General features: G+C 29.4%; 1 protein-coding gene and 1 long non-coding RNA gene across 2 annotated transcripts; both read left to right on the top strand.

Annotated features, from left to right (window-relative positions):
* The first annotated feature begins 7 nt into the window (after positions 1–7).
* Positions 8–1,556, top strand: LOC107449014 (BPTF-associated chromatin complex component 1). The gene has a single exon (XM_016064406.4). It carries the CDS (start codon positions 292–294, stop codon positions 763–765), a length of 474 nt encoding a protein of 157 aa, XP_015919892.1. The 5' UTR covers positions 8–291; the 3' UTR covers positions 766–1,556.
* A 3,618-nt stretch (positions 1,557–5,174) lies between these two features.
* LOC147816445 (uncharacterized) lies at positions 5,175–10,948 on the top strand. Its single transcript, XR_015433610.1, has 3 exons — positions 5,175–5,386; positions 6,280–6,424; positions 8,779–10,948. It is a non-coding gene; the product is annotated as an uncharacterized LOC147816445 (long non-coding RNA).
* Positions 10,949–11,621: the final 673 nt, after the last annotated feature.

Here is an 11,621-nt window from a genome sequence, read left to right as displayed (position 1 = left end):
ACACTCCTTATTAGAGTTCGGCATAGCCAGATTGCAAAATTTATACGGAATCAAATTTATGCGTTCACTTAGTTTTTTCCGTTTTATTTCATACTTTATATAGGATATCATATTTAGAAACAAAACGGAAAAAACGCGAAGAGTTGTGTTTGGATTTTTCAACGTTAAAATTCTTCACTCAATGGTTTACTTGACTTATTTGTTTACATGACGTGCCGTGTCTGTTTACCTTTTCTTTTCTGAAGTTTTCAGTATTTCATATCTGAATAAAAATCCTTTCGTTTATCAAAAATGAGTCAAGCTCTTCGACCAACTTCCCTTATAGTTGCTGAAATATTTACCGATGTCGGTGTAGCGTTTACAAGACTTGGAGAACTAGAAATGCTGCTGAATCCCGAAAATGAGACTAAATATAAAATATCTGAAACAGACCTGCTTGCTTTAAGGCAAGCAATAATGAAGTTTGGAGAAGACATTGACAAAATTTGCCAACGAATAAAAGACCGTACTTTGCTGCAAATCAGGAGTAGCATGAAGAGACATGCTTATGAAGAAGCGGGATTACCTCTAAGAAAACAACAAATAATATCAACTCCCAAGCCTGCTGTTTCTCAAGAAAAAGTTCGAAGTGCTAGCGTACTATCGCAATCTACCGCAAAATCTGCTGATATTACATTAAACATGCTGAATGCCACAGAGCAAGAAGTGGATGTTGAAGGACTTTCTGCTGCTGTTAAGCTGGAGTATGATAGTACTGATAATTAAGGCCTTTTCTTTTTGTAAAAAGTTTAATCATACACAGACTGCATCATTCAACTATGTTTTTTTTAAGGATATTCTCTTTCTCAATGTATATCTGCAAATGTATGTTCCATTACCCATGAAAATATAGTGATAAAAACGTAATGTTTCATCGGGAAGTAAATGTGTTTTTGAACTGCCCATTTCATTAAAATACAGTTTCATCATACACAGACTACATCATTCAATTATGTTTTCTTAGAGGATATTCTCCTTCTCAATGTGTATCTGCAAATATAAATGTATATTCCATTACTCATAAAAATATAGTGATAAAAACATAATGTTTCATCAGGAAGTAAATTTGTTCTTGAACTGTCCATTTCATTATAATAAAATAAATCATAAGAAATGTCTTTATTATGAAGTTTGTATGATGTTTTTAATTTTGTATTTCTTAATTGTGGTTTTCAATATTCTCATTAATCTGTTCATAATATCTGATATCATAAACTTTAATGCTAATATCAGAGAATAGGAAATTAATGTTGAAGGTTTTTAACTACATTATAGTTTGAATGCAACATTAATGTTAATTGAAACATTTTTAAAAGGTTTATTCTTTAAAAATTATCTTAGTTCCATCATAAAAACTAATTCACTTGTTTTTGTTTCTTTCATATGTGTACCAGCTGTATGTAATTTCACAAAAGCTGTATATGTTTTCCTATCTGTGCATGCTGCAAAATAATTACCAAGTTTTGGCAACTTCTGAGCATTGGAATGTAAGAAAAATAAAAGCTCATTAGCCTCTTCTCAGCTCGCCTCTCTCCTTTTTAAGAATAGAAAAATTATTCTTAGTATAATAATTTTTTCAAAAAAGGAAGCAAATGGCAGCTTCTTTTGGTGATTTCAATTCGCACGAACAGGTAATTATCTGAAGATATCCAAAGACTTTCTATTTTACTTCAAAAAGCATGGAGAAAAGCTCAATGTGTATTCTTAGAATTTAAATATTTACTTGAGTTTTTTATTGAACTAGTGCAAAAATAAGTCTTACTAGTTTTAATAAAATTTTAAATAAGTGTATAAAAGTTTCCTAATTTTGAACTATTACGTGAATTTAAAATAATCACCTGCATGATAATAAAGCAAAAGAATGACCTGCGGCCCGCCAATTCTCGATGTGTGGTAGCATCTAAAAATATAAAAAAATTATTTAAGTTTAAAAATTAAATTTTGAAATTGCTTATTTAAGTTTTAGTTGCACGCACTCTTAATCAATGTAGATTTTAGATGGTTAATGCTACCGATTTACACATAGTTTTAAAAATCTCAATATTTTTAACTTATTACTAATTGCAAATTTTGAGTTTTAGTTATAATTTCTGATACTCTTCTGTGATTTCATCGTAAATCCAACGACTTTTCAATCATTCTTTTGGTAGTTATTATGACATATTTCCACGTAGTTTCTAATATCTTAATTGGTACATTTAAATAAACACATTTTGATGTGCTTTATTTGCAGAAAAATCAAATGACCTTTAATTTTTCTGCCCCATTCCACACAGGTTTTAAAATTTTGATATTATTAGCATAATATTATTACAAATTGTGTGCATTGAATCGCTCATTTATATAACCGATTTTTGCCGTGGTCCGTTTGTGCAGAGTTTAACGCAAATCTAACTTATTTTTCAATCGTTAATTTGACAGTTATTGCTATCATGGGTCTGTCTAGGTTTTTCTGAAAGGTACCTATTTTGTGAAAATGTAGGCATAGTTTGTGAAAATTATATTAAGAAATCAACACATAAATATGGTAAAAATATGGATTTATTGTTTCTTACGGGATACAAAAATAAAATTTTAAGAAAAAGTATTTTGTGAAACTACCGTTTTTCCTAAAGTTGAATTTGTGAAGGTACATCTAAACAGTAGTAAATTTGGCCTAGACAAACTCCTAGTTCAGTTCTACAAAGTCGATATATTTTTAATATGTTATTACGATAGCTTGAATTTGGGGTCCCGCAATTAAGTACATCTTTTTGGTTTTCTTTGCCACTTTTAAATATTAATTTGTGACCTTTGATTTGTGTACTTTTTTGTAATTCTTAACTAGAATCGTGAAAACATATATTAAAGAATGTATTAGGGAGCGCTCTGCATATTTGGAATTGTAAAAATTTTTGAATTTACAATTTGTGGATTTCATGCTTTGGCAGATTTATCCTCTATGTTGGGTGGAGAGAAAAAAAAAGCATGCAAACCATGGCTCCTTTTAAATTTCTTTTTTGTCTCCGTCTGCTCATGAAGACCACTTTTCTAGAGAAATTTTAATGCTACAATACTGCTGGCAGATATCCTTACAAAGACTTACAGGGCCATGCTTAGAGGTGGGCAATCACCCAGAGCCGCCAAAAGCTCAGGACTTGTTATTGTCATGTTACAAGTTTTTTTTTCTTTTTTGTTGCATTGAACAAATTACTTTTAATCTTTCTTAACTACACTCATAGTTCTATCACTTTCCCAATAGAAAAAATTTACATATCCTATACCCAATTATTGTGGCATGTGTAGTTCCCGCAATCTTTGCTTCTGCAGGACATTCATTTTCAAAATTGAAACTGATAAAAACGATCAACGGTGACAAATACTCACCTTTTATCTTTGGCGCGCAATTCTGTTAAAAATGATACATCATCTTCTATGGATTTTTCAGTTTTGATCGATAGTTTTTCTAATTAAGCTATAAAAATTGCATTATAATTAACAGATTCCTTTGTTAAGTAATATATTTTTTTCTTTACATTTGTTAAATCTCGGGTATATTTTTCTATTCCTTGGATAGGAACTACAAATGAGTCATTTGTAGTTCATATGAGTTATAACATTTCTGTTAATATTCTTCTGTGTCAGGAGTGAAGTTTTTAATATATTAACAATATGAATTCACGTCTCATGTCATAGAAATTAATTATATTAAAACATTAAATTATTGCCCATTTGTGGATGTGGAGTATATTCCTTTAAAACTGCAGCAGATAATATCAAGAAAAATAAAAAAGAAAGGTAGGCAGGATTTAAAAACATTTTAATTCGAAACATTGATTTAAGTTGCATCATTTTTTTTCCATAGATCATAGATTTATCTAGAAAATATTATTTATATACAGGATACGGAATTTATTTATATACGGAATTTATATAGTACAGCATTATCTAATATGTATATACTTTTAGGTAAGAATGTGATAATAAGTCACTAACATCAAATCTTATAAATAATAAATGTTTTATTCATAGAATAAGGAATAAGTTAATGAAATAAATTAACAAAATAATAGTTATTTTTTCTATTTTTGGTCAAAAGCTTAAATGCAGATAAGAATGTAATTTAAATTATAATTTTTCATTATTCTTTTCTTATCATTTTCATATTTTAATGTGCTCATTTTAGTATGTAAAATAATTTGCTATTTTACTATGAATAAATATATTTTAATTATATCAATTTAATTTTATACATATTTATTTAAATACAAATAATTTTAAAACTTACTAAATATGTAATTAGTGTATCAACTTGTATATAAGAATAAAGACTTGTTCTGCCAAAGATGAATTTAATTTTAAAAATGTTTTCTCATTGTTTTGAGAGCCATTGTTAATTTTTTCTTAAAACAAAGCGATTATTTTTTCCTCAGCTAAATCAAGTATTCTATTTCATGTTGCAACATTCTGAGATAAAATGCTCTGTGAATAAATAAAAATTCATTTAGTCCTAACTATTACGTTGTTATAATAATATTGTATAATTACGTTGGAGTCTCGCAGTGGACTGATCGTTAAGACACGGTTCCCAACAGATCACCGAAGTCAAGCATCACTGGCTGCGGTCAGTGTGCGGGTGGGTGACCACTTGGATCAGTCTGCGTAGGGACCGAGGGTGTGCGGTATTGGTTCTCGTTGAACTGTTCTGCAGTAAAGTGCTCGACTTCGCGTACATTTCGTCAGGCTACAGAAGCGGGGGTGCCATCCCCTCTGCAGAGGATCAAAATTGTGATGGCATGTCTTCGGATCATCCTCAGGGTTGTTTCCCAGACTATCGCCAATAGCCCATTGTGCAGCTCTAGTGCGACGTAAATGAACTACAATTGCAACGTTGGATAATTACGTTACGTTTCTGAACCTCCAGTCACCTGTTTCATTTAATCTAAACAGTTTGATGATATATTTATCTATTAAAATCATTTTCGATGAGCACTTTAACTAATAAGTGGGTTAAATAATCTTAAAATTTTAATTGCAAGACCATTAGATTAGTTTTCAAGACATGGCAAAGAAAAGGTTGATGTTGTTGTAGTTCATTTACGTCGCACTAGAGCTGCACAATGGGCTATTGGCGACGGTCTGGGAAACAGATATTTGGTCAATTTAGGAATTGGTAACTGGGCGGAGTGAGCTTGACGCTAGCTTTTATCCATCAATCTTCTTATAACCCTATATTGATTGTGTGACCAAACTTTTTCGCCAAAGCAATTGGCGTTGTTTAAACAAAAGCTATTGTTAGAGGAAGCCATTTTCTGTATTTGGCTGCGCGGGATTTCATATTTTATCATCATGAAAGTTTTAATTACAGGTAATTCTTATTAATTAAAGATTTATATTATTAGTGTACGTTTCATAGCAGTATATAAAAGAATTACATGAAATTTTTAAAAAGATTAATGAATTTTATTAAATATCTGTGAATACCACGCGTTAGATTTTAAAGTAAATAGTTTGTAAAATGTATGTATTTTTAGAAAATCGTTATAAAAATTCATTTATCAAAGTTTTTCTCTGCTTCCTTAGAAATCCTTTGTTTGATCTGCCGAAATTGTGTGAAGCAGTTTAGTAATGAAATTTCATTTAGTTGAATTACTTGATTTATGTTTATTTTAGTGAATAATACAGAGGTATCTTTTTTTTCTATGAAATATATTGCTAATTAAAATTTATTATATATAGAAAGATTAATATTGAATTTTCTTAAAAATAGTGAAGAGGGTTTTGATCATGTCTAAAATAATTTGTTTCAATTTTATTGTAAACTAATCTAAAAAAAAATTCTGAGAGAAATGGAACAAATTTAGATAATATTTATCATTTTCATTCACAGTTACTGCATTCATTATTATTCTTTTAGGTTGTCTTAACTATTGAATAAATTATGAGCATGCATACTTTCAAAAAAAATTTTTATTCTATAGGTGTATCACAATTATGTGCAAAACAATTTGTACTCAATAATTTGTTTTATTTAAAATACATAATACAAATACTATAATAAATTAGAAGATAATTCAGATTAGCAAGTTATCTTTATTGGATATTAATATGAAATTGAATTTTTTCAATTATTTAACTTCTCAAACTATATCTATAATTGTATTTTTTTCATTACCCTAAGATTTTTGACAGTTTATGTGGACAATGTAAAGCAAACTTTTCATATTTCTTCTTTCTCTTCATAAAATACTTTTTTACTAGGTGATTCCTTGGAGAAGTATTTGGCTAATTACTTAAATGCTGAATGAAAATGGGATATCGATGTTTGCACACCCTGGAATCGGTGTGGACAAATTAAGTGTGCAGTTGTGAAGGGACGATTGTGTTTTTGTCTTAATTCATATTGGTAAGTTGAAATGTAATTTATTTACATATTTAATGATTATGTATCTAAACCATTTGTTGGCATTGTTAGTATCTTGTGTAACTATTCTAATTCAGATACTTATTTATTTTTTTATTAATATTACTTATGGTTGTGCTATAAAATAATAATTTATTTTGCTTTTCTTAAAAATAAAGGAACTAATGATGTGCAATTGGGTACAATGCCCAACTTTAAAAAACTGGCTTGTGTGGTTAATAAAATTTGTGGGGTTATTGGGGAGATTTTGTTTGGTTATCTGTGGAAGAATAATTCTGGGTAGCCAGCCGCCAGGAACTAATAAAAAGAGAAGGGAACTCAAAAGGTATAACTCGTAACCACCCCCGGACAACTATCTACATGTGTTTTTTTTTTTTTTGTTATTAAATTTGCAAGTTTAAAATCTGTTTAGCACCTTGGCTATTGTAGTTGGCACGGCAGATCACAATACTGAAATATTTCTGAGTTGTTTTTCTCGAACGAAGAGTTTAGAAATTTCTCTTGCTGAAAGATCAGCGTATGCATCAACATTTTGTTAATCTTGAAAACGTCACTATAAAGCGATTCAATGAAGTAATTAAAACTTTGTGAATTTTACTTGGGCTAATGTTCTGTGAATCAGCTTTATCTGTGGATGAATGTATTGGTTAAGATCACATACATTTAAACTGCCAGGGCCATATTCAACTGGCAAACATCTTTGAAGAATGCATAGCAAAGTTGCTAAAAAAAGAAGTGTATTTATACACAACTTTATCTACTAATAATATAAAAATATTGTAATCTTGTCTTGACATTTAGCCAGATAACCAGAACTCATCCCATACAAATAAGAAAGAGTAGTCACAGTCAGATATCTGTTTAGAAGAGATTTGGGTCCGTTAACGAACTATTCACAAAATATCTTTTCATAAAAACGGACATTTCACAAAATAATTTATCCTTTACTCAGACCCTTCACAAATTCGTTTATCTTCATTATTGTTTTGTTAATCGAATAAGCCCTTCCCGGGGGGGGGGGGGGGAGAGAACGACAGATGTAATCTAAATAAATTTTGTCTTCGGCAGACACTTCTTCCTTTATTCGTCCGAAATGAATATTCTGCGTTCAGCAGTATAGGCAAAATACCAAATATTTGTATGTTGCATCTCTAATTTAGTAGCAGCAATTGCTGTTTATTTTTTAAATTTTAATTTTTTTAATTATAATTTTACAGTGTTGGACATAATCTTGTAAGTCTTTACAATTTAAAAACTCCTTGAAAAAGTTTTTTTTTTTTTTTTTTTTTTGCAATAACAGACCCTATTTGCACAAATTCACAAAAGCAGGACCCTGGTTGGAAGAATGTGACTTAACGTTTATTTTATATTCACAAATTACAAGTAATTTTTTTCCAATTTTACAAATACGGACCTTTTACAGAATGTCTGGACAGATCCCTGACAGTACTTGAGCAGATTTAGTACTATGATGCTGTAAAGAAAAATATTCAGTAGAGAGTGTTTTTTTCTAATATTCTTGCTACTTTACACAATGTAGAAAATTTTTTAGATGCAATAGAATATTTTATGACTAGTTCTCTCTCTCAATGATTCTGGTTCTACCCTTAAAGGACAGAGGGAAGATTGTTTAGAGCATTGTACCTGAATTATAAATACTCTTCCACTTTAAATGCCTTTGGTAAAATATACTAAATGAATAATGCTAATAACGCTAATGAATAATGCCAATTGCTATTTCTAAATAGCAATGGGTATATGTTCAACACTAAAAGAGATTATAAAAAATTTTAGATTGCACGGAGATTGATCTAATTCTATTCTTTGTTAGCTTAAATGAGATCTAGACTTAACAGAAGCTAATATGAGTGTCTCAGTTAGTATCTTTCTCTTTTATTACTATAATGTTTTGATTATTCGGAGAATTGTATATTTTTAACAGTAACATTATGCCTTAATCGTTGTGAGTTTTTTTTTCCCCAACTGTATTGTTATATTATGGATTGTTTACTGTTAGTACAGCACTGTTTATAAATTATTACAGTATTAATAAAATAATTAAAGTCAGAATGAATTAAATGATCTTTTAATGTTTATCAGTATTTGTCTTTAATCACACCGTGGTTAAGGAAAAGACAGTGCCCAACCAGTTAGTATATTCCTCTTTTATTAATAATATATATTCTTTTACTTTGATTATTTCAAAAATATTTATTACTTTTGTTTTTATCAGTGGCATTTATTGCATTCTAAATAAAAACTAATTTAATGTTTGATCTAGATACTAATAAGTTTAGAAAATTAATTTATGATTTTATTTTTTATTCTTGTAAAAGGTTTAGAAAATAATATTCATTAAGGAACTGGTGATGTCGACAGAATTTAGATGATTAGATACTAAAAAACTGGGAACAGTGCAATCAAACCTGAACAATGGACAAACACATCAACATGTATTGGCTCATCATTAAAAGTCAGCATGGGGATAACACAACATGCACATTCCATGATCCATCATGGACTCGTGCCTTTAAGAAGCCTACGTGGCTGTCTCTAGGGTAAACGGTGACTCAACAGTGCACACACCAACTGAACAATTGGCTGTGGGGTCATTTATGTTGTGTAAAGAAAATATAATAAAATCTGTGCTGTGACTAACTATTAAATGCTGTGATGTAATGTCCTGTGATTGTCTTGTTCTTAAAGCCATTAGTCTTTATATGTAAACCCTGATTGATGCTGCAATAGAAATATTAAATAATATTAATCAGACACTTTCCCTCTCTTTCAGATGTAAGTAACCTGACTAAATTGGGGATCTGCAAAAAGAAAAAATCGAGCAACAAAGCTAATGTTGCAATAATTTACACTCCTTTTTTATGTCTTGATTTTAAAGTGACAGATGTGTCAAATCCCCGAGTATGAGTTTGAGTGATGCTTCCTCCCAAAAGAGTTGTGAGACCACTCTGAAAGTGTCGCAAGTATGCCATATGCGTGGAAAAAGATGGATATGCCAGATTTAATAATAATAAAAATATTTCTGTTAATCTGTGCTTATAACTTAAAACTTATACTTCTGTGCTAAAAGTTCTTTCACTCTGTAATTCAAATTGATTCAAACTAATGTATGCAATCCTTTATTAGATTCACAATTTGAAGAGTTGTGCTTTTATCTATATACTATATGGTTGAAATCTTAACAAGGTATAAGGTATCTTGATTACAATATTAATTTGAAGCAACTTGTTCTCTTCTAGCTTTTGCCTGGATTCTGCTGATGATTCATGTTTGTCCCGGGGAATGGTCTCACAGCATTGTCTGCTTAAAGCTTTTCTGTGAGATATATTTACCAGGACTTGATTTTCTACAATGGTTTATGCAGAGTCTCATTTAGTTTGAAGAATATCTCTGTACCGTAACAAGATAACATTTCAGTCATTGATTTTGCTATATGTATTAAATATAATTGTATATTTTTTAAATTCATAAAAATAATTAAGCTCTTTATTTTCCGGCACGGTTGTCAGTTATTAATATAACTGAAGTCTTTGATTGGATTCTGATCCACTGTAGAATTTTAAAGTAACATGATTTCTATTTTTTTATCTAGAAAAATGCTTTTATTTTACAGCTGACTAAGCAGACAATAGCATAGCTGCCAACTGTTCAGAATTTTTCGGATTTGTTCCTAATTTTTAAATCCAATCTGATATTTTTATAAAAATTCTGAATTTTCATAAAATTTTTGATTTTAAACCAATCCTTTTTTCTGATCGCCACAAGCATGCATCCTGTGATTATTGTGCTAAAGTAATTTTTAGTAGCTTTTTATTGGAAAATATTATTCCAATAGCTGTCTGTTGCTGATTATTTCACTAAATTATTATTTTTGGGAAAAAAATTTTTTGTAGTATTTAAACACTTGCATCAGAAATATTTGTTTATGATGTAGATTATTATTTACCAGTGTTTTATAATTTGGAGATAAATAATTATATATTAATAGGTAATGTTTGTTTTTAATATATTATACCGGTATTCCTAATTATAAAACATTAATATTATAAGTTTCCCACAAAAGATAGTGTTTATAGTTTTGTTTTACTAATTTACATATTTAAATGTATGTCTATTAATGTTATGATTTAATAATTAAATTTTTATCTTACTCTCGTAATTAGTACGTATAATTTTGTCGCATATAGTGTTCCTCATTTTTGATTCATAAGGTTGGCAGCTATGCAATAGTTATAAAGAAAGACTTAGCTGCTCTTTTTCTCAGGATGATGCCACTGATAGTGGTCATAGACCTTATATGATTGCATCTGCAAGCACCTTCATAGAGTCAAGCTAGCTACCATACTCTGTCTATTGTGTAAGAACAAAAACAAATATACGTGCTTCAAATTCTCAGATCCAACTTGAATAATTTTTTTTTCTTCCTTTTTTATACTTTTTACATATGCTGTACTCTTACCACTAAAAATAAATATATTCAAAAGAAAATTTATCTCATTTATTTATTCTTTCTTGAAGATGTATATCAAGAGAAAGATACTATTTTATAGTACATATGTATCCAAGGTGCTACTACTATAACACTGCAACTATTTCAGTTTAAATGAATCTCAAGTTAGAATTTAATGCTACTATATTTAATTAAAATTTTGAAAATACGTCCAATAGTACGTTTAGAAGTTATTTTACTAAAATATTGATAAGTATTGTACAAGGGCTAGCTCTTGACCTGAGAAAAAAACAAGAGTTTCGGGAAACGAAAAGCGTTAGTTAACTTATTTTTAACGAACTGTAATTCAACTTTTTTTTATTTTCAACTAGCTAAATATCCACTCTTCGAACAGGATTAATAAAATCAAAAAAACAATAACTCGGTACTGAACAACCCAATGAAATCGTGGACAAAACTGAACGGTATATACTGACAAAATTAATAAGCAAAAACAACAAAACCTGTTTTTTGTTGTTCAGCCCATTAAAATTGAGATTAACTGTATTCAACATTACTAGGCATAATATCGAAATTAACCATTAACTTGGAATTTTTGTAAATAAGTAATTTTTTTAATTTATATAATAGGAATTACCCATATTAATTAAGCATCATTGGCGACAATAATAGTATGGCGCTTGTTTACGATTAATCTATACGAATAAGTAC

This window comes from Parasteatoda tepidariorum, chromosome 1 (genome assembly GCF_982258835.1).
Source record: "Parasteatoda tepidariorum strain Cologne lab strain chromosome 1, Ptep-v5.0, whole genome shotgun sequence".
Lineage (NCBI taxonomy): Eukaryota > Metazoa > Arthropoda > Arachnida > Araneae > Theridiidae > Parasteatoda > Parasteatoda tepidariorum.
The sequence above is the reverse complement of the archived record's forward strand: the minus strand, read 5'-3'. Positions and strand labels throughout refer to the sequence as shown.

Coding starts and splice junctions, on each gene's coding strand:
- LOC107449014 (XM_016064406.4), top strand. CDS start 292: ATGAGTCAAGCTCTTCGACCAACTTCCCTTATAGTTGCTGAAATATTT.